A 24,646-nucleotide genomic window follows, 5' to 3' on the forward strand; every position below is an offset into this window, starting at 1 on the left:
CTATTTATGTGAAGAAAGTAGTTACTGAAAATAATACATACTATGACATCATTGTCGACTTCAAAAGAATCTTCAGAATTTGTCAAATCAATTACTATAAGAAAATTATTAGATTAATTTCACATTAGGTAAATTTGGTACTGAATAAATTTTTATGAATTCAAAACCATGAAAACAATTGCATTAGCAATTAAACTTAACATGAAATGTTAAAACATTTTTTTGGAACGTTAAAGAAATTACACCCAAGCCTGTTTTTGTGCGTTTTTTTTTTTTTGCAAAATTTGTTTGTGCAGTGTATGAAAATTTCAATCAGATTGGGACTGAATAGACAAAATTATTTATAAATCAGATGAAATCATTTATAAAACAAAGTTATTTATAAAATGAATGAATTTTTTTTTGTGCATTTTTTTTTTTTAAATGTGGTCCCTATAGACCGCACAAAAACAGTTTTGGGTGTATTATTACTTTTTCCATTGCATGTAAAATGCATGATAAGCATTATTTAAAATATTTTTTTTTCTAATTAATTGACACTTCCATTCTCTTCAATCTTCCATATAGAAATATACAAACATTCATGCATAAAATACAACAGTTGAATCTTGAAGTTCTCACTGGCTTCCTAACTCTTAATAAGGTTGTGGAAAGTTGTCATGACTCGAACTACCAGTAACTCAGAAGTTTGGGACTTAAGAGTTATGGAGAGTTAACTGTACTCAGAAACGTGGCAGAAGAGGGGTTTCTTGCTACTTTTGAAAACTGTGATGTCAAGACTTTTTTCATCTTATCAATTAATTACAATTGTCTGATTCATTTTTAGTCTTATTTTTATTCGGTGTAATGTTTTAAATTTCCTTTATGGCTTACAAAATAGATACAGGAACGACAAAGATTTAACCTAGTACATCAACTTGGGAGATGCTTTTTTCTTATTTAATTTTTATCAGAGCTCGCCATTAGGAACTAGGTGAATAATATCATACATGAAACAAATCAAAAACATTACAGTGAGTAAAAATATCTTATTTTTTAAGCAAATATCACCATGATTGCTTTTAAATATGAAACAAAAACCATCAGCAACTCAAAAATTAGGCGCTGTTACTGGCTGTTTCCCCTCTTTCTTCTCTTAAGAGTTTCAAATAATTCTTTGGTATGATTGGAGTGAATCTGTGAAAAGCTTGTTTTGCTGCATTTCAAACATATTTTCTCTTGAAAGACTAGACATTATATCTAATGGCTAATATGTAAACAAGACATTACGAGTGATATCAAATTTGTTAATATTTTGCCATTTTATAGCTAGCTATACCCCTTCAAATACGAATGTACATTTCTGATAATTCAAAAGAATATACATTTTGTTACAATGGATATAATGCACAATACTTTGCTCAACTCTTGGTGTACATTCCTTCTTAAAGGAAATTAAAGAACTTTAAACAATTAACAAAGTTTCAGATATTTGATAATTGTCTAGAATTTCTTGATTTAAATATTAGAAGAAATGCATAAATAGTTGAAGGGTTTTTTTTAAAGATTTTTTTAGATTAGAAGGTTTATTTATTTATTGTATAAGATGGCCATTGACCACAAATGGGCTTATTTCTGAAGAATTTTCCATCTTTAAAAAACAAATGGACCATTGCATTACCATATGGGATCCCAAATTTGGAATTTCAAAATCCGGACATATTAAGAAGAGCTCTTTTTTTTTCTATTTTTTAAAAAAGTTTTTTTGAAAAATAAATCATTTTTTTTCCTAATAAAAAAAAGGAGTCAAAAGATGCCACTACAATCTTAAATTTAAGGTAGGGGGTATTTTCACTCGGGGGATAATTGGGAAAATTTCGAACACAAAGTTATTTAACATATTTAGAAATTAAAACTTTTGCATCAAAATGCATTTTTATTCAAATATTTTTGTATGTTTAGTATCCGCAGTGTATCCAACATGGAAAAACAATCAACAAGCTTCAGTATCATAAAGGTACTCTATGATATTCCACATGAAAATATTAACTTTGATAACTTTATTTCCTTGCGTAAGTTTATGTACCATAATTTAACTTCCCTGTGCACAAAGTTTTATATGCTACATTTCTCACTAAAACTGTAATGTATAATACACACAGGACAGGTTTATTAATTCCATTCAATCAGTGGAAATATTATAGTTAAAATTTTGACGTATATTCATTTTATGTGTGTATATACATGTGTGTTGTACACATGCCTGTAAATGAATGCAACCAACTTTTTTAAGAATTTTTTTTTCTTGAAAAAAATTTGATTTACAAATAAAAATAAAACCAAATTTTGGCCAAAAAATTGATTTAAGAATTAAAAAAAAGAAAGAGCCTTACAAAAAAATAATAAATAAAAAATAAATAAATAAAATAAATAAATAAAAAAATAAACTGCCAAATGATGATTTTCATTTATGTCATGGAAATAAGCATAACAGTCATTATTTACAAGGTTCGATCATTAGTCAGGCAGCAAATGTTACTGATCAAGGTGTCTTAATAAATCAGGACTTAAAGTTTAGTCACCGGTGCAACATTCCAAGTAACAAAGCCAACAGGGTTTATCAATCTATCTATTTCAAACAAATCTAATAAGGTTCTTCTGCCTTTATATAGAAGTTTGGTAAGACCTCATTTGAAGTATGGCGTTCAGTTTAGGTCTCCTTATCTCAAAAAAAAAAAAGGTATTTCTTTATTGGAAAGGGTTCAAAGGGGAAGAGCTACTAGGCTAGTAAGGGGACTTTCAGATTTAGATTATATTGCAAGACTTAAAAAAGTCTTAATATGTATAGCTTGGAGCAAAGGAGAGTCGGAGGGGACATGATTCAATTGTTTGAATTTATCCAAATGAAAGATGTTAATAGATTAAATTTTTGCACAAAAAACACGGCGAAGGGTCATTGTTTCAAACCTGTGGTTCCCAACCTTTTTTGCTTTGCAAACCCCTTCCAAAATCTGTACAAATTTGGCGAACCCCTCGTGCACTAAGTACAAAGTGACAAGTACCTCTCCCCCTCCCATACACATACAGTAAAATTTGAGGGAGGTTTTTCTTCTTTTTTTAGAATCAAAAATAATAACTGCAAGTTTTTGAGGTACAAACATTGCTACAAAGTAAAATGATAGCTGGAAAATTACTACAAAACAAATTTAAGGGACCAAACCCAGTGATAATTCTTTGAATTTCTGCCTACTTTGAACAAATTTTTAGTAGGATGGTTGTGGAACAAAGAATTTCAAAGTTTGGCTCAAATGTCTTGTCTGACAGTTTCAGTCTTACATTAGGTTCAGCATTTAATTTCCTTCTATATTTTTCTATATATGCTGAAATTCAATTTTCCCATGGAAGTGAAAAAAGGGTAGTGAAATTAAAAATGGCTTTTTCTGTGACATCAATACATTTATTTGTGACGCTAAATCAGTTAATCTTTCAAAATACCTCTTAGAGAAAATGTCTCAGATTAACCTAATGATCTTTTTTTCTTCCAATAAAATTAGAAAGTTCTCTAAATTTACATCTTCTTGGAAAGGACTGCAAATCTAGTTGTTTGATGAGGATACATTGTGTACTTTAATCGTTTGAGTGTTGAAGAATTTTCTTTTCCTTCTAAAAGAGCGGAATAAAATGCGTAGTTATTTTTTATTTGATTTTATTTTTGAAAAACAATAGAAACATCTGCAATTAACTCTAATTATTACATAAACAATAAATTTTACCAACAAAATATATTCATGCTGAATTTATTACAAGAGAGTTTTTCTGCGCAAATTTCAGGAGTTCCTTTTTTACCTAGAGCGCAAATCTTCATTTTTTAATTCCATTAATCTTTTTATGACGTACTTCAATATAGCAAGAAATAGCGCCATTGCACTTATCGTGTCACTCGCATTTTCGGGGAAGCACAAAAGAAGTGCAATAGCTCTTTATCCCACTCAAATGGTAAAGAAACTAAACATAGAAAATTAAGAAGATGTTTCAAACGCTCTTATATGCTCCATATAATGTTTCCATCAAGTTCAATCAAATTTTTGAATGTTCAAGAGACAAATGAATAAATGGTGAACAAAAACGCTTGAACTTGAGAATTCATCTCACACAAACATTTTAATTTTCCGTCATTACAGTATTGTTTTCGGGAACCCCAGTCGGAAAATCAATGTTTTAAGCTATTCAAATCTCCTCAGGTTAATTTAGAAATTAGGAAAAATTAATTACTTTTGTAGGATTGATGGCCTTGGAACAGCTTACTGGAAGAGGCTGCAATGAGTAAGGGGCAGATAGCTTTAAGAGGGCCATTGATCTTCATTGGCGACTAATAAACTGACTAGGACCAGCCTAGTTGGGCCCAAAGCCTGTTGCTGATCATCAGATTTGTATTTTAGTAATTTGGATAGGTTTTGGTGTTTTTAAAGTAGAAATCTACAGACAGAAAACAGAAAAGCATTTTTAATAGTAATAGTTTGACGCATATTTCTTAAAACGAAAAATAACATAGACTGCATATAATTTTAATTATTTAGCACTTTTAAAGTTTTATGGGAAAATATGACTATTAAAGTACACATTTATTGACAACAAATCAATTCTCCCCAGAAAAAACTTTTTGTTGCATTGCTTAAAAATTTTAGAAAATGCTACACATCTCATCGCAAGTTCAGATGCATGGTTGAAGGGTTTGCCGAAATATGAAAAACACCTATTTGATTATTTGTGCAAGCACAGCATAGTACACAGTAAAATAATAAGTCAAATCATCAAATAGGCATATCTGTATCAGGCCCGAATCTATATATTTTTGGCCATCCCTGCAACAAACTCTGTAAGGCCTCTGGGTTCAGTAACCCCAGAGGCCAACAGTATATGTATGCAACTTAAGTCTTGGTACTAGTTTTTTTTTTTTAAATTTCCTGGTCTGTTGGCCTCCTTAAGATGCAACGTGCTGGGACGTCTTCTAATTTCGCCTTTTTGGAAAAAAAAACCTTTTTACATAAAAAGGTCACAACTCAGGGTTGAGTTCACTCTCATTCAGGGATGAATTACGAATTCATCCTTGATCTGAAATAATTAGATACATCTAATAATTTTATAGTCATTGCAAAAATATAACCAGAGAGAAAGAATACCAGAGCAACATTTTTAATCCGAGAAAAATTGCAATGAAAATTTCTTACAAAGGTGTACTTAATTTAATAGACTGCTTACCTTGCATTTTAGCACAAGCAAGAGCAGGCACTGGGCCTCTCTCAATTTTCTTATTTTCTGTAGCCTAATTGTAGAATTAATACACATAATTAGAGAAAAAAACATTACAAAATATTTTATACAGCGAATGTGAATAGAAAGAAAAAAAAAGAGAGATTCTGTCAGGAACATACATATACATATTTTAATTTTATTTTCCTGTCACATTTGAAAAAACTTTAACTAGGTGGCCGTCCGCAAATGATGTTACGCTTTGAGTGGTTTGCGAAATTGTGATAAGGGAGAAGGGGGTGGTAACAAAAAGAGCGACATCAGTTTTTTATATAACAATATACTTATTTGCTGAAAAATAATGCGACATCATTCATGCACAGCCCTTAGGTTTAAAGAATTTTCATGGCAACATTACAATTAAAAAGCTCACTATTACATCAAATTGCAGCAAGTTCTAAAATGCAAAATGTAATAAAATTATTCATAGAATAACTTTTCATTTTTGATGAATGTACAACATTCTCCTAGCACTTGCTCCAGCGCCCATGCGACCCGTTTGTCCCTGCCCTGAACCAGCTTACCCTCTTTTGGCAGCCCTTTATTAAGAGTTCGCCTATCGGCAATTGCCGACCAAAAAAATTGGGACCAAAATCAAAATACTCTAATATTTGGCTGTAAAAGCTAAAGCTTTAGACGAGGGAACTTTGAATCATAGTCACTAGCCACCAGAGTCAAAAAATGATAGTCACTTGACAGTCATTAAAAAAAAAAATACATTCAGCACATAAAATAAATAACCTTAAAGGAGCTTGCTCTGAATTAAGATGCCAAGATGCAGTCGACTGATGCAGGGACGTAAACAGATTTTTGTTTCAAGGAGGGTTTTACCAAAAGCACATTACCTACTCGTGAAATCTATATGATAACTAATATTTGTTTTCATTTGCCTATTATATTGATTTTTGAGACAATGCATGATTTAAATGGGGGAGGAAGTGCTACTTTAAGGGCATTAACGCATAAAAATTAGATCTATTGAATGAAGAAGAAAAAATTGATGTGTGTACTAGATAACTTCCCTGTTAAACATTTAACGTACTTTTAATAACTCTGTGCATTTTAAGCAATGAGTCTCAAATTAATACCTTTGATACTTGTATGATATATGTTTGATGTAGTGGTTGCCACTTTCAAATTTAAAGACTTTTGATGCTTTTGTTAGCACCAGCTACTCAAAATCTGAAGACAAGAAGTCAAGATTTGAAGACATGATTTGTAAGAAGTGATGTTCACAATAACTACAGTAAAAATAAATGCTGTAGATAAAGCAATGAGTTTTTACAATTCTACAATAATAATAATCATTTGATTTTATAAATGATTTGGGAAAATAGATAAATTAATGGATATAGAAATAAAATATTAAATAAACAAATAAAAAATAAAATAGTATTCTTAAATTTTTAGCAAAAAAGTATAGTGAAAAGCATTTTTAGGGATAGCTTTGAAAAATTCCGGAGTGAGTTTGAACCCTAAAAGCCCCATCACTTAAATAGGGCCATGCACTGAACATCTCATAACAGGAAAACTTTTATCGTAGCATAGTATATAATACAGTGTCATTTCGATTTAACAATTTCCTCAATTTAATGATACATTTCACTGGTCCGGGTTTGACTAAATGTCGATGCTGCTTGATTTAATGATTACTTTTTCCAGTCCCTCGAAAATAGTTAAACTGAGGTTATACTGTGATTTTTATCAAATAAAGAAACAAAATGTCCGCCACTTTTAGCCACTAAGACTTGATTTTTTCATAGTCATTTTGAAATGGTCGCCCTCTAATCTGGAACAGGAGTCTTTAACCTACAGCTCTGCGAACAAACTTTGTCAAGTCTGCAAGAAACTTACAAACTGAAATAAACATTTTTTTATTTGATAATATGTTTCTTTTTAAGCAATTTTTTTAGAAAACTAAGACCATAAAATCTCAAAAATGGCCACTGACTGCTTAGTTGAAAAACCGTAAGTGCTTGAGACGGGGGAAGAGGAGTATACGGAAAAATATACTGAACGGAAATATTATGGGATTATTGGTTTGCCTCGACATCAAAAATTGACAATGTGGCTCTTGAGTAAAAAAAATTGGAGACCCCTGATCTAGAGCTTTTGTAAAAGCTCATAGCATCAACTATACTGAGATACAATAGATAATATAGTTTAAAAAAGAGAACTTTCGACCATTTTCCAATATTCGGTCAAGATATCGTGATTTGTAATTAATCTAGTGTTTTCTGCTGTAATTAATTTGCCAAAAAAAAAAAAAACTGAAATAAGCTTCTTTCTCCTCCTTGATTGTTTGTCAGATATATCGACGATTGCGATTATCTCCCAAGGCTGGATTCTTCATTTTATGCTTTAAAAAACACTACTGAATTCAAAACACTGTAAATATTCAAATCGATATTTTTAGATTTCTACAAACATTTATTATTCTCTGCGTCATAGAAATTTTTAAGAAATGGGGGCTGTGTTTTGGGAAATATCTTACTCATCTAGGAGGGTGCGCCCTCGCTCTTAGTTTGGGAGGGGGGAGGAACCCCAGAGATTGGAATGATTTTTCAAAAATCTCCTTGAACATAAAAACATGGTATTGTTTCCAGCACTTAATAAGAAAAGGTAACTTGCCAAATGTTGAGCAGATATTCAACTGAAAATTGAATGACAAATTTCAAAGTTTTATAGATCCTGTTAATGTTTCAATTATTTTGAAAATTACAAGTCAACTTAACACATGCTAGTTTAAAAGGGTTAATTAGTTTTTTCAAACACTCTATAGAAAGACTTCCCATTATTGAGACCCTTTTGTTATAATAATAGATTCATATGTCTTATTTCCTATTCCATGGATGCAATGTCATTTTACTGTCCATTAGAATGTCTGAACTGGACCATTCATTCAAGGGCGCCCATATGCAACATTTTAAGGGGGGGGGGGCTCAAAAATTTTCCCCATGGTTTAGCAGAATATTTTCCCCATGGAAACGATTTTAGTACAGATTGGAGATATTGAAAAAATTTGACTTTATTAATAATTTATTCATTAATGGCTGGAAAAGAAATTGTTATACATTTTTGCAAAGAAAAAAGCACTAAAAGCAAGGAAGTTCTCATTTCTAAGAGGGAAGGGCTTGAGCCCCCACTTACCCTCCTATATGGGTGCCCTTGCACTCAATCCAATTTTACGTCCAAAACTAATGTAAGGACTAACTTTTTGAAAACAATTAAAACATTTTATGCTTTTAGAGGTAAAATATTTCAATTGAAAAGAATAATTTGTTAGTATACGGTCAAAGAAGTGATGAAACCTGCACACAAATGGTAGACATTAAAATCATATTTTTTTGAAAAAGTCAACAAAACAGAAAGCTCTTGCAACTGCAGCACAAAATTTTCCAGAATAGAAATAAATTAATAACATCTTTAAAAATTATTTTGTTAGTTTCTTCATTCTCTTTTAAAAGGAAACATAAATATGATAGGGAATGGTCATTATAACCAGACAGAGGGTCTTTATAACAAGTGTAGACTGAATCTTCACTTTTTTTTTTTTTCAACTTTATTGCAGTTGCCATAAAATCATTGATAGTAAATTATTTTCCGAAAAATATGTTAATATGTCTCAAATTGCTTACTGCTTAAAGATTTTGTGTAGAATAACATAATTTATATGAGATATCCTTTCTGTTTTGCATCAATTGATAAGAAAATTAATTGATAAAATGTGATCAAAAGCACCTACTAGGCACCTGGCAACCAACTAAAATAATTAATTTTCAGGTCAAATTTTCAAAATACTTCATGTTTTATGCATTTGATTTTTTTTTTTTTTTGTTTTGTTTTATTTTCTAACAAACAAAAGGTCCAGAGCCTTAGATTTAAAATTAATTTTCTCCTCAGATACGTAGTTCAATCAGCAGACAGCACTAATCTGTCCTAGCAAAACTGCGTTTTCTTAAAAAGTCGATACATTTATGATAAAATAAGCAGGGTCAGATTACTGAATAGGCCAACTAGGCCGTGGCCCCCCCTTCTTTTCAGGGCTTTCAAATGCTTAAGCCAATGCTAAAATTGAAAGTTTGCGCTGCAAACAGAGCAAGTATTACTCATGATAGCAAGTATTAAAAGCGAAATAAAAGTAGAAAAACAAATAATTGATGAACAAAATTCAATACTATAATTTAATAGCAAATGAGCAGAAAGACAAATGGCATGGCACAATAAATTTGCACGTAGTCAAGAAACAAAGAACACTATACCAGAATGAAAATTAAACTGCGCGTTCGGCTTTTGGAAGTAGAAGTTGTAGTGTATACTTTGAAAACAAAAGTAAAGATGCAAATAAATCAATTTTAATACATAATATTATTTTTTTTTTCTCTTCAAAATACAATATTTCTTAAACGTAAAAGGCAAGACTGTCAAACATCACAGACTGAATATTTTGAAATGAAAATGATAGTTGTATATAACAGTGGTTCACTGTTTTTGCAGGCATTTCGATTTTAATTTAAGGAATGTTACAGCGAACAAAACAGCAAAGAAATTACAGAAATGACAGGCTATGAAGTCAGGCAGGCAGTCTTTTTAAGCATAAAATCCTACAATATGCGATGTTTCTATAGATTGATAAAATGTTATTAAATTCAAATCCAGTCTCTTGTTTTCTATTTATTTGCATGATGAATTCCCACATCTCATGAGACTTATAACTATTTCAATGCTGTGCTTGAGTTTTATTTAATCGCTTTATTTCCTTCCATTAAAAATGTTCTTCACTAGCAGGAGGAGATTGCATGTCTAGATGACGAGAGTAGCTTACTCCAATTTGTTAGGCCGGAAGAGAAGGAAGAGCGAAGATGGCTGTTCGTGTTTAATGTTTTGACTTGACATACTGCCTATCTATGCAAAATCGCGTGTATTAGAAAGGACCTATGAATATAATTGTCTCTTGAGAGCACCCCCGAAACGTTCATGGTGAGATTAAAACCCGGATAAGCCTTCCTTTGCCAGGCCATGGGTGCCCAGCAGGGCAAAGAAAATCGAGGAAGCAGTTCATCTGTTGGTAGTGGCAGTCATGGGGGTAAACCAGCTAAACATAAATCTAAATCTAAGGATACCAGAATATCTACTGGTGCTGGGAATATATTCATCGAACACAACGGTAAGTTTGTTTTCTTTGGTTCAATTTGTCAGTCTCTGTTATGAATCAAGTTGAAGACGATATTTGTGTGTTGTCATTTGTGTTAAAAAACTGTTTGTATTTATGTAATAATATTTCAAAAATTTTTTAGAAATTTACGAACGTAATAAACAGGTTAGATATTTTTGTATGACCCATGTAGCTGATACTCGATCGTCTGATCTCTAATTAATTAAATTCCATTTGTTTATCATCTCCCAGTTTGGCTTTTTAATTTGCAGTCTCATTGCATGTAATTTGAAAACTTTTACGCCTAGTTAATGTTTTTGGTAAATCGACTTCATTATGGGTAGCTTTGTATGCTAGTTACACAAGAAAGTATTACAATAATCATTTTACATGCATTTGATTCTGATCTTGAGTTAGATTCTATTATGTAGTAACTGAGCAGTATTTGAAACTATGACTGTAAAAATAAGTTCTTGTATTGCTTTTTTCACGATTATAGAAAATTGTCTTTGAAAGTTGTTTACTTTCGAGCTCTTCGAATCTTTGATGCATAAAGCTATTTCTGTAATCATATTCATTTCAGTTTTATCCCACAGATTTGCATTCTTTAAAAACTCAAATACTACAGGTATGAGTGCCCTAGTTACAGCCCCAGATTAGCACATTGGCATCTGGGACCCTTTCTCAGTGCATAGAATTTTTAAGGGGCAGGAAATGTTTTACTTTTTGTGGAACTGTTTATCAGTTTCCCAGAAAACTTCACGTTGTGAAATGTCTCACTTCTGAATGAATGGATTCATAAAATAAGTATTATATCCATGGGCGCCCATGTGGGGGGGGGGGGGGCAGTGGGAGCTTAAGCCCTCCTCCCTTAGAAATTAGAACTTCCTTGCTTTTAGTAGGTACTTCTTTCTTTGTAAAAATGTAAAATCTTTTTTTTTTCATCCATTAATGAATAAGTTATTAAAATTGTCAAATTTTAATAACTCTAATCTGTACCCATGGGGAAAATATCAGAGTCTCCCCTTAAAATTTTGCATATGGGCACCCATGATTATATCTTGTTACTCGTAATATGGTTAACGGGATCAATTCGGTTAGCATTATTTGGTTAGTTTATTAACACTTGTATTTTTTCATAATACAATCAATTATGACACTGACCAAGACAGAAAGTATAAAAGGACGGCAAGAAAAGCCATCCATTCAAAGGGGGCAAGAAAACTTGAAAGGTCCCTGGCATGGAAACGTGCAAGTAAGGCCCTGCTTAGTTATTTGAAAAATCTCCAACAATATTGCTGGTGGTAATTTGATAAGTCTTTAAATTTACCTTTAAAAAGAGACTCATGAAGAAAATGTAAACATTGGATGGGATAATAGAGGAAAAGATTCAGAGCAACAAGACTTAGGATAGCAATTCTGGGTCCGTATGCATCTAATACTGATGGGTTGCCTGGACCCTAAATTTCTAAGCTGGGAAAAATTCTAAATTTACCAAATGAAACTTGGATTTTTACCAAATGATCATCAAAAATATGTGTTTCATACATATATATAATGAGATGATAGTAGTGCCCCCCAATCCCCACCCCCCCTTTGTTTCTTTCTATGGAGATTTTTCCTAATCCACTTCCTACCAGTGGTGGATCTACAGTTTTGGGGCCATCTCAATGCATTTTTGAGAGCACCTTAGATATTAACAGAACTATAAAAAAAATACTAATGTACTTTTTGAATCTCCTTTGACGACTCTAGATGAGATGGAGAATCTCTGCACATAGGTGAATTTAAGCCGTGAATTTCGGGGGTGCAACAATACCGGGGGTCTCATGAGGGGTATTTCCCTAAGACAAGCAAGAGATCTACAAGCCCCTAGGAGAATTTTGAAAGTTTATCCTTAAAATATTGGTTTTTAGTTGATTTCAAAACAGATATTGTGGCACAATTTTCTGGAATGTGAGCAAGAACTTAAAACAGTTTTTATGGTTTTCGATAAAATTCATGTTTTTTTGACTCTCTTAACCACAACTGCTTCAAGAAAAAAAACCTCTTATTCAGTCATACTTCTCTTGCGCAGCCGATTTCTTGCAACACTCATTGGGGTCACACAATGAACATCATATTTTTTTTTGTGTGTGTGTGAGTGTGTTGGGGGGGGGGGGGGGGGTTCAAGTAAATTAAGTTGCTTTGTAGCTGTGAAAATGAAAGGTTATTTTCAAAAAGCTATGTTTCCTGATGAAATCTAATTGATTTCCATTTTTCAAAATCCAACCAAAAATGTGGGGGGTGCAGTGCACCCTCTGGTACAGGGTTGGTAAAAAAAACCGTTTTTTTTTTTGGTTCAAACCAGGTTTTTTTGGTTTAAACCGGGTTTTTTTTGGTCTAAATACTATTTGCGAGAAAAACAATTTTCGGAAGGTAATTAAGGTTCCATGTAATTAACAGGTATTCAATAGTCACATTATACCTAATTTCTTGATTAATTAAAGAGATAAGAACAAAATCTTGTAACTAAATTAAATAATTAAAATAGCTTTCTGCGGGGAAATATTGATTGAAATGTTTGACTTGATTAACATATTAGTATGCATGTATATATAGACCCTTTATGATACGAAATACTTCAAGAACATTGGTGCATTTAGGGGGGGGGGCAGAGGGGGGCAATGCCCCCCCAGTTTTGGGAGGACTTTATGTAGTAACAACACATCTTCCAAAAATTAAAAAAAAAATCAGGACTTTTTTTTTGAATAGTTCAATGAAAATGAAGGGAAAAGCGAATGTCCTTTTCTAATGGGAGAAAAGAAAAGGGGAGGGGAAACGAACATTAAATACAAATAGTACAGCTGTCACTGGGGTGCTGAAAATGTGTCTAAATTCACTATTTTGAACTGAAAACCATTTGGGCAAATATATGAATGAAAATATAGGCTAAATGAGCTATACATTAAGCTGCAACACTTATAATTGACGGTTATTTTAACCTACTCGTTATGATTTGTGTCCACATTTCAAGTATATTTGTGCATAATATTTATGTTCTTAGTAGAATAATTGGTCTTTTGAGAAATTGTAAAAAAGCTTGGTTTTTTTTCCTTTCTCTCTCTCTCTCTTTTCTCTCTCTCTTTTTATTTCTATTTTTTAAGAGAGAGAGAGAGAAAATAAATACTACCGTAAACTGAATAAATTTCAGTTATCTGAGTGTTCTGATTAAATGAATATTTTTACTTAGAGGGAGAGTATAATTTTACTTACTTTACTGTTTAAAAAGTAAGGTAAGTCATAATCAAAGTCTAAGTGAGTCCGTCCTTGTCATTATTGAAATCTAAATAATTGCGTCATCAAAAGTTTTGGGAAAATTTCGCTGAAATTTTATAAAAGTCTATAAAAACCTAGAAAGATTGGTAAAATCGTAAAAATCCATTAACCGTAAAAACTGACGAATTTACGTAAAAATTACAAAAATGCTTAGGGCCCCTGCTTTGAAGTGGGTCCCTAACTACTAAAAAAAATTCATGATTCGTTCCTTAAAAAATGGAAATTGCTTGAAAAAACTAATTTCATTTTCAAGTGCTTGAAAACCTTGAATATTTGGAAACGTGTGGCTACAAACCTTAAATTTTAAAATGTCAAATTCAACTCCTTGCTACATCCTGTATTCAAAATGTAAAAATCATGGTTCTCACATTTGTAACATATTATTTGAAATAAATTTTTGTGACTCACATGTTTCATATCTTGCTATTTATTCAATTCCGAATGCAGTATTTTGGAAATTCTTTTGTATTGATTGCTTTTATCTTACTTCTTCTGCATATTGTCTATCTGTTTAGCACGGAAACAAATGACACACTACTTCGATTCCTCTTCTTTTTCTGTCCCACTTCAACTGAAGAAAAGTTGTTGTCATGAGAAATCTATGGTTTGTTTTTTCTTTTAAATTTAAAATAGCTATTTCTCACAAAGTTAGAACAAGACTGTAAAAATTTACAATCAAAAGTACTAAAATATCAGAGACTGGAAAGTACAAATGAAGTGCGTATTAAATAATTTTATTTATTTTAGAATCCTTGAAAATAATTAAATAATTCTTTGAAAATCCTAAGCGAAGTGGGCTCTAATTACTTCTACTGCATGTTGTTAATCTCTTTAGCCAAGAAAAAAAATGATGCACTACCTCTTTTCGTTTTCTGCACTACTTATAATTAAAAAAAGGTTGCTGTAATGAGAAATCTATAGTTTAATTTTTCTTTTAAACTTAAAATGGCTGTTTCTTACAAAGTTTGAACAATACTGTACAACTGTATAATCTAGTTATCAATTTCTAGTCTGTCCAATTAACCTTTATAAGGCTTCAAAATGCAGAATTTTATATCTATTTTACAAAATTTCCTCTGGGGGAGAAACCCCCGGCTCCCTAAAATTGGAGATATTCTATTTTCCACTTAATAGGGAGCCCTGCATCACTCTCTAGATACCAGCTCCCTCTCTTAAGGTCAATTCAAAAAGGACAGCATGAAAACACCCATTAATGAAAACGACAAACAAAAAAATAAAGCATGCACTTATGCATCACAGGAAACAGACAAAAACATGGGAGTGGGGGGGAATAAAAATGTTGCAAAAAAAAAAAAAAAAAATCCTGCCCTTGGGACTCCTGTTTATGTTATCTGCCAGTCTTTGCTCCAACTCTCCTTTCTGAATCCATACCAAATACTTAAATTTACGCCTTGCCTTACAATATTGGAGCCTATCTGCACTGTGACCTGTTTCTCTAAACCTATGAAAAGCAGCTTGAATGTAATTCAGAGCGTCTTTAGTTTCCCTGGAGAACCACATTGGCCAAATTTTAGTGTTGGCACCCTTTCTCCTAAAAGGAACATGATCCCTAACTGTATTCGCTAGATTTTCCTTAAACTCTGCCCACTGAAGATTCACATCGCTATTGTCCAATCCAGAAGAAAAAACTGCTTTCAAACTCTGCCGAAGTGCCACAAAGTCAGTATTTCTGAAATTGGGCACAAGCCTAAAATTCTCTACTTTGTGCATATCAAATTTAATCCCAAACCTAATACTATTGTGGTCACTATCTCCAATGTGTTCCCCTACACATAACCCCTGAACAGAGCCTTCCATGTCGCAGAAAACTAGATCTAAAATCGCGTCCTGTCGAGTGCCCTGAGTTACAATTTGATCTAAGAAACAGTCACCAATTACTTTCAAAAATTCCTCTTCTCTGCTATTACTATGGTAAAAATTATTCCAATCGATTCCCCTTATGCATATGTTATTGTGGTGTAAAGTTGATTTTATGTAATTCTAAAAAGATTTATACACATATTTCTGAAATGAGTTGAATACATTACATATACAGGGTGTCCGAAAAGTCCTCGACACATAACAATGGTATTTTAGGTTAAATGTGTCAAGGACTTTTCGGACACCCTGTATATTTATTTATAAATGTAATTTTAGTTTTTGTTTGTAACAGATTAAAAATATTTTGCTTTAAACCAAAAGAACCGTTGTTTAATCCAACAGTCTTTAGAAAAAATTCATTTAGTTGAAAGCCTTGAACAAAAAGACTAGCTTTGAAGCTTTTTCCAATCCTAATTTGTTTCTTATTCAATATGTGTGGGAAAATCAATGTAAACCTGTAAAATGGATTTTTTTTTTGGCTTAAAAAAAAAAACTATTTAAAAAAAAAAACCCGCATGGTTTTTTAAAAAAACCAATTGGTTTAAACCAAACAACCCTGCTCTGGCACCCCCATAAATCCGGCTATGTCTCTGCAATTGCGACTTTTTAAATATAGGCAGTCTTGCATAATATAGACAAACCCGCCAACAGTGTTCGCAGAAATTTTTTCGCTCAGCAGGAATTTTTTTTAAACTGCTAGCATTAGTTTAAAAAACAAACAAACAAAATATTTTTTTTAATTGAAAAAAAAAAAAAAAAAACAGTTTATTTCTGTTGAAGCCTTTTAAAGCACATGTGTGAAAAAAATAATGGTTTTAACAGTTTTCTTCAGTTGGTGAAAAATAAGCACATACTAGATATGTTATTGTAAAAAATAAAATGAATTGATTTAAAGCATTTTTTTTTCGTCTTTCATATTTGAATATAAATTTAATTCTTTATTCAAGGGTGTAAGTCTGAGTATAGGGCTATTTCACAATATTTTGTCCAAATGTAGAGTTCCCAACATTTAATATACTGTTTGATTAGCACATTGTTTTGTTTTGAGTTTATGCGTTGGTAAGAGGTAGGATTAACTCAGAATAAAACTTGATGCTAATCACACAATAAATTAAATAGTTATGGCAAAAGAAGTGTCATGTTGCAAACTCGACATTTGGACAAAATACTGTAAAATGGTCCTATAGTAAATCTGGAATATTGAAACTAATTTTATTTGATGCAGAAAGCTCGGTGATTTCCGTGGACATTTTATTCTAATTTTTTCAAGCATATTTTCATCCTCATATTATAAAGAAAACTCCATTTTCAGCTCCTAAAATTAAAATTCAAGCAGTTTAGTTCTTTTTGCCGTTCGAAAACCCTCCTACATTCTTTCTTGGTTGCCTAAGAACCACCCTGCCAAATTTGGTCGAGATCCGAGGTAAACTGGATATATATAGGGAACTTACAAACATAGGTTCCGTTTTCTCCTGCAAGACCTCTATTTTCGCAACCGTTAGTCCTAGATACATACTTCCAATTGCAAAAATGTTCAAAATCAGATGTAGAGTAAGGTATTGAAAGTTTGAAGTACAAATCAAAATGAGTCAAAATTGCAAAATTTAACTTTTAATCTGAAATAATCTGAATTGAAAAACAATTCCGACACATGAAGTTTGAAATTGGTAGGACTAATATTCACTGAGATGTGAAACGCAGCGTTTTGTGACTTACACCACTTTACACTCACCGTCAATGACACCTTTTGGGGGAAAATATAGCAGTTAACAAGTGTTTAAAATTATATGTGTGTATGGAGTGTGGTTTTTCAAATTGTTTGAGGTTTTGCAGTGTGTTTTTGCGTATCACGGCATAACATTTGCAGTTATTTTTGAATAGCAATAAAAAATATAAATACCTTGTTTTTTTAATATTGACAACCTGTCATTCTTTTGAAAGAGTGATAAGTTCGAATCTCATCTTCTGTATGGCCCCTTAAAACTTAGAACTGGAATATCTACTTGAGTTTTGGTCGGACAAATGTCAAGTTTTTTAGCTACAGTCTTCAGAAGGCCTCCAAATTATTGTGGGCCTAGGGCCTCAATTTTAGCTAGTCGGGCCCTGGTTGGTAGAAGGGACACCTGTTGACCTGGGCTCGAGCCTGAAGGGGGCCCAAGATTTTTGAAATGGGGAGTGTAGTAATATGTGTACGAACATCGAACATAGGGGTAAGAAATATGGAGGGGGCCATAAAAGTCGTTTGTTATGGGCCCCAAAATTTCTGCCCACGCCCTTGCTTAAAGCATCCTTCTTAGTGGAAAGAGCTTTCGATGCAATTCATATACTTTATAAGGGAAAACAACTATCAACAATTTTTTTTTCTGAAAAAACTAAATATATAAGATTAAAACTCAAAATAAAAAAGGTTGGCAATATCTGGATTAGGGAATATTGGACCTACTGCTCTCTGGTGGAGCTTAAATGTGAGTGCCACTTTCAATTTGCTACCGCTAGCTGTTTCTGCTTGTTCTCTTTTATGCCATTTTTTAAATTTATTATTCAGTTAGGCAAAATTCCGATCAAGGGAGAGTTGATTCAGCACTTTGTCAGTGCCCCTTAAATTCAAAAGCACTATGTAAATCGATGTAAGGATTTTTTTTTTATTTAAGCAAAACTATTGCTTGACTGTCTCATTTTATTTTATTTACTTATAGTCTTTTTTACACTTCAAATAGTTTTAAATGTTTTTTTTTTAAAAATCACGCATCTAAATTTTATTTCGAAAAACATATGTCAAGAAACTGTTTATATTTTGTTGTTATAATTTGTTGGAGTGGCTTGTGGATCATCAGTTTTTATGGATAGAATGCTGTATGTAGCATTTTCTGACGTAAAGTGACCAACTACACTAAAAATACTTATTCCAAAGGAAAATCTCGATTGGGATAAAATCGTGAATCTCGACATAGTATGTAAGGAAGTTTTGGGTTAAAAACCGATTTACCCACAGTAAAATTAGCCTCAAGTTCAAAGTCTTTTAATTAATGACAGGAGAATTGTATAGTGGAAACAAAATGTAAGAGGCCGGTGTAATAAGAGACGCAGTCAAAAAATCAGAAAAAAAAAAATCTCAGACAACTATAAAAATATGTAATATGAAGAACCATATGTGTACTTTACTTCGATACATTTATTTAAAAGCTTATAACATGATTTGAATTTTTTTTTTTCCATGCAATGAATAAAACCTTTACGTTGATCTTACCTTAAAAGTTCGCGATATTTCGTAGGTGAAGTGTTTAGGAGTTATTAATGTGTAAACTTCTGACCAGTACTATTTTTTTTTTTTTTTTTTTTTGAAATCTTGAAAATCTCTTTTATTTACAGGTTGTGGGCCAGTCTCTTATTACCCCATTTTTATTTTTTGTAGGGGTAATAAGAGACAGGTGTCTCTAATTACCCCATACTATCAAATTTGTTTGTTTTAGGTAAAATACGATGAGTTTGGTTAGTCGCAAGTTTCGCAAGTTCATAGACTAGTTTTTTTTTTTTTTCTTTCAACATAGCCTAAATCTAAAATCAGCTGTACTCATCAGAGTAGACCATATTTAGATGTTATAAATGTATGATTTTATGCGTAGAATGTCTGTAAGTTACTAATAAATCACTACTACTTCATTAGATAATAAAAAGCCCAAGTTCATTTATACTTAGGGACTAGAAAAACCTCTAATAACATACTTTGAAGACACTTTTTTTTACATATTTTCTACTATACATTAGAGAAGTTTTACAAAAATTTCTGGCCACTTTAAATTAGATCGATGTTTTTGATCGATCCCTAAGGTTGTGTTCATTAATTAAGACTAACATTAAGTCTAATATTATGTTATTTAAGACCTAGAATTATAAGAAATGAATTTCACAAACACATTTGTAAACATTAATTTTTGAGAAAAAAATATTTTCTTTAACGGATGCAAGTATCAAAAATTTAAAAATATTGGCGGATTCAGAATTGCTTGCACATGTGTCTCATTACTCCACAGGATTTTACCTTGCTACATTTCAAGAGTGGCAGCCTTAGTCTCTTATTACCCCATATGGGGTTATGAGAGACAAGAATTATTGAAATTTTTGACTATTTTTTAAACCAAAATATTTAAGTTAAATAATCGCCTAAAAAATCAAGACGAGTCCATTTATTGCAGTTAATATGAGAAGTTGTTTCAAGTTTTTTGGAATACTAGTATACATTTTATTTTATTTTTGTCTCTTATTACCTCTTTTGTCTCTTACTACCCCAGCCTCCCTTAACAGATACTTTAAAGCAAAATGTTGATTTAATTGAATTCAGAATCTTCTTTGTTTGGTACTTTAGTGTTATAAGAAGGTAGCGGCACATTTTCAAACATTTTTTTCATATTTATTGTCGCCATGTTTGGTCTTAGAAACTACTTGTTTGGCAATACCGTGCGTTAAATATTTATACGCAACGAGCTCAGAGCTTCCCTAGGTGGATGACTGTTAGGGAGAGGAGGCCAATATTCAGTAGTAGGCTTCTTATAGCTGAAATGATTGTAATGCTTATGCAGTGTTTACATGTATATCTCTCGTTTCTCGGAAGCATCGAGAACCTTAATATTTCGTTAACGTGATGCTTTTCAAGCATATTTGAAAAAGTATCAAACCTTAGAAAAATACGAGTTGACAAAAAAAAATTCTTTCCAGGGGGATAAACTACCCCCCTGGTTTTGAATAATAATTGTATTTATTTATTTATAAATGGGGGTGGGGTGGTTTTTTGTTATTTTCCGCTAAAATTTGCATTTAGTACACGCCCCCTTCCCGGAAAAATTAGAAACCGCGGGCCTGGCATACGGTAAAGTAGGTTTATTTAGTTTTTTATAGAACTTGTTTATTTCAACTGTAATTTTGGTCATATCAGCTCTTTTGCCGGCCTTTTTACTTCCTTTTACAAAAAAGGAAGTATTGTATTCGCGAAAAAAATTTCACTCAAAAATCGACCTTAATTTCCATTTTAATCACCCCCGAATGAATAATGAGTTTTTTTTTTTTTTTTTCGACTCGACCACACGTGGATAAGTGCTTAAGAACGTATAGACATGCGAAATATCCATAATGACGATTCCCGAGTTAATTACAACGAACTTTCTCGTGACGTCTGTATGTGTATGCATGTGCGGATGTATGTCGCATAACTCAAGAACGGCAAGTCCTAGAATGTTACAATTTGGTACGTAGACTCCTAGTGGGGTCTAGTTGTGCACCTCCCCTTTTGGTTGCATTCGTGTGTTTCTAAAGGGGTCTTTCCCTCCTTTTTGGGGGGGAAATCATTGTTGATTTCGATGTAAACTCAAGTGGTGTTATAATATTGCGGACACTTGGCGATAGATCGCCAGTCTTTTGGTCGCCTGTTTTGTCTCCAACTTGGCGACAAATTTTGCGGGTTTTTTTTTTTTTTTTTTTTTTTTATCTGTTTCAATTTGGCCACTGTTGGTGATATTTAGAGAGTAAACTATTGAATCACATTAAAATTGCCATTAATGGGGAAATAACATTAAATTGGAGTAAAAGGAAGTCATGTGATGCTCACATCAGCTCGTTTATTAAGTGCTTTCGTTACATTGGCCTGGACAGGTCTTTTTAGAACTGCGTAGTTTTATTCCTTAAAACCAGCCTTTTACAGAACTCGCGATCGTCAAGACCCTTCTTCACGAAAATTTAGGGCTCTTACACAAGCGAATCTTACACAAAATTATTAACTTAAAAATGAACTACAATTCCTTTTTGTTTGTAGATCTCCCCCCCCCCCCCCCAACCATACGCGTAAAAAAAATTAAAAGGTATCAAACAATAAGATTTTAGAAGACATCCTGTTTTGCTGAAGTTTCTAGACTACTTCCCATTATGTTTATTTCTTTAATTCACCACATCTTATGTACTACCGATCTAAATTAAATCTGTTCGATTTTAATTACAACTGTTAGTGGCTCATTGCATAGCAACTCCATGTTATTACGAAAATTGAAATGAAAGAAATTTCAATCTTTCAAGGTGTAAATGTGTGTCTTTGTAATAGTGTGGATGATGCAGGGGTGCCCACAAAGGGGATTACGGGTGCAATCCAAATTTTTAGGGGGGGGGGAGAGCTTTTTTACATTTTTATATTTATTTATTTAAACTTTTTATTGACTTATATTTAATTTATATAATTTTTAAAATTTTATTTCATTTTTTTCTGTTAATATTTTATTTTTTTTATTTATTTAGTTCGTGTGTGTGTATGTGGTATGTCATTGGCTTAGCACGGAGCTTTTCGGATGAAATAATAATAATTTAAAATAAATAAATAAGTAAATAAGAAATTTTAAAAAAAATTAATGAAATAAAAAAAGGAGAGCTTAAAAAGGAGGAGGGGGAGAGACAAATGGAGGGGGGATTGGCACCCCTGCGATGATGCAGTATTGGTTATCACAACTGAAATCTGATAACTTTTGAAGATTTCCCGAAATGTTTTCAATCTTAACTGATATTAATGAAGTTTGATCTTTTTGCTTTATATTTATTCATCAGTTTGCTGGTGCATTAACGCTTCAAAACACCTGACTGCGTTTTGTTCTTGGCCTTGATCGATAACAGGACAAAGCGGAAACGTGCTGAGATGTATAAAAAAATTAAGACAAGACGGGTATCCCGCTAGGAAACGTATATTGCTATGTACTTGCGATACCATCTCGTTTCCGGTAATGCTGGTCACGCTTGGTAAATAGAGTATTTAATTACAATTACTGAGGGAAAATCTGGATTTCATTGGTGCAAAGAGCACGAGAAGGTTTTTGTGTCGACTTTTCTGTTGTGTTTCAATTCAAATCACGAAATTAAAGGTTCTATAGGAAAATTAACTGCATTAGAAAAACGTAAAGCTACTACGTATTATTATTATGTATTCAGCGGATCACAGATTTTCAGTGCAGAAAGTTCGGCGAAGGGGTCCACTATTTTTTTGGAAAATTTCCTTTTAAAACCATTTTTAGAGATTTTTTTTTGTTTTATTTACTTTTTTTATAGATTTACAAGCTCACTATATTTGACTCTGTAGTGTATTTTGAACACCAATGGGGTTGTTTTCTTCAGTCAAAAGTACTACTTTTAGTCACTGAAATTGATAGAAGAAGCAAAAAAAAAAAAAAAAAGGGGGAAAAAAATGGAGCTTGAAAAACCTTTAATTTCCCAACGCTTGATTTTTAATTATTTTTTAAAACGTCCGATTTTGAAAATAAGGCGTAGTCTTTATGACGTCACAAATGATGTACCCTGGCGCATCTGTCAACCGCGCTTGCACGTTATGATTATCGAGAAGCGAATTAAATATTGATCTCTACGCTTGCTATTAACCATATGGTTGCCAGTACAAGTGAGTAAAAAAGCGAATTAAATATTGTGATCTGTGAATGGCATCAGGGAATAGCATTTCATGATTTGTGATGTCATCGGCGGAAGCGTAAACAATGAAAACGCAACGATAAAAATAATTTTTAAACTATTAAACTTAGTCAAATTATTTATAAAAAATGGTCAGATCCTATGTTTTTAAGCTTGCTATTTCTGTAAAAAATACTTCTAAAATTTCAGAAACGACCCCATTGCAATTTTTTGCGTTTTTATGTTTAGTCAGATCTGCTCTAGTATTTTTTTATTTTTAATAGCCTTGTATTTTTGAAAATGAACGTCGATATCATTCGTTTCGCTGAAGCAGTCAACCCGAGCCATTGCTGAGCCTTGATTCCGACAGCGGGAAATGTTCTGGTTCATGTGTTCATGAGTAGTGCGAAAAATCGGAGCACTATTTCATGCACGTCCAATTTATTGTCTTAATTTTTTTTCAATAGATTTTTTTCTCATTTAGCCAAAACTAACACTGCATTCGAGATACAAAGGGAGGGTCACAGTGGCGCACACAAGGGAGGGGTCCGGGGGATCCGGACCCCTCCCAAAGGTCATAGTCAAAGTCTCAATTCTAATAAGTGGAAAAAAAATCCTCATGATAAAAGATTTTTAAAAATATAGTGCACTTTTCCTATAACGAATTGCCTATAACAAGCAGAATGGTGATTATAAGTTGAATACACTAAAAAAACATGTTTTTAGTTTTGTAATTACAGATTACATCAAATGAGATTCTATGAACTTCTATTATCATACGGTGCTTCTGCAACGATAAATTTGATTTCTTGAATCCATTTTTTTATTATGAGAAAAGTTAATGCGTATATTATTTTGCCTTCTGGTAATTTATTTAAGTATATTTCATTCAATAATGCTAATCATTTGTTCAAAAGTTTATATTTTACTGTATTTCGTTCTCGATAATAAAAAAAAATCGAGTCAATATGTTTGACGGCGTATTGGGGTTATGGTATGAGAATGAGGCTTTCGATCTTGGACCCTCTCCCTTGCAAAATTCCTGTGTGCGCCACTGGAGGGTCATGCCCCCCCCCCCCCCTCCCTAAACCGTCAACAACAGTATCCGTCCACATTGTGTTGAAACACTTTGTGCATAAAATGTAAATGATTACAGTATCTTTTCAATTCATTAATTGTTTTTGAAAGTACATAAATATTTAAGCTACTACTTCGTTTCATTGCTTGAGAAATTAATTTGCAAAGTTTATCCCCAATTAGGTGCCTTATTCCTGACCGATTTGGTGCTTTTTAGTGACTCCAAAGCAGTTTCAGAAATTTTTCGTACCCAAAACCGTACGTTTGTTCAGGGGAGAGGGGGGGGGGGGCTTCTTTAACATGACTCCCCCCCCCCTAAAATGAGTTTCTGTATCCGCCCCTGACTGCATGTAACTCCTGAAGAAAATACAATGAAATCCCGTTACAACGAACTTCAAGGGAACGTAAATTTTGTTCGTTGTTAAGGGGAAAATTAAAGCGCCGTATTGGAAATTAAATCGGGACTGAAATTTCATTTCGTTGTGACTGAAATTTCGT

The 24,646-nt window shown here is 32.6% G+C and overlaps 2 protein-coding genes across 2 annotated transcripts in view; one reads left to right on the forward strand and one right to left on the reverse strand.

Moving 5' to 3' along the window:
* The window catches only part of LOC129217581 (uncharacterized), a 44,721-nt gene extending 35,125 nt beyond the window's left edge, over positions 1 to 9,596 (reverse strand). The window contains exons 1-3 of the mRNA XM_054851908.1: positions 9,552 to 9,596; positions 5,239 to 5,302; positions 42 to 94 (exon numbers count right to left, since the gene is read on the reverse strand). Of these exons, the coding sequence (XP_054707883.1) occupies positions 42 to 94; positions 5,239 to 5,245 (60 nt within the window). The 5' untranslated portion in view covers positions 5,246 to 5,302; positions 9,552 to 9,596. The remainder of the gene's footprint in view (positions 1 to 41; positions 95 to 5,238; positions 5,303 to 9,551) is intronic.
* A 546-nt stretch (positions 9,597 to 10,142) lies between these two features.
* The window catches only part of LOC129216726 (tyrosine-protein kinase Abl-like), a 116,708-nt gene continuing 102,204 nt past the window's right edge, over positions 10,143 to 24,646 (forward strand). The window contains exon 1 of the mRNA XM_054850943.1: positions 10,143 to 10,456. Within this exon, the coding sequence (XP_054706918.1) occupies positions 10,309 to 10,456 (148 nt within the window). The 5' untranslated portion in view covers positions 10,143 to 10,308. The remainder of the gene's footprint in view (positions 10,457 to 24,646) is intronic.

This window comes from Uloborus diversus, chromosome 2, assembly GCF_026930045.1.
Source record: "Uloborus diversus isolate 005 chromosome 2, Udiv.v.3.1, whole genome shotgun sequence".
NCBI classification, from domain to species: Eukaryota; Metazoa; Arthropoda; class Arachnida; order Araneae; family Uloboridae; genus Uloborus; species Uloborus diversus.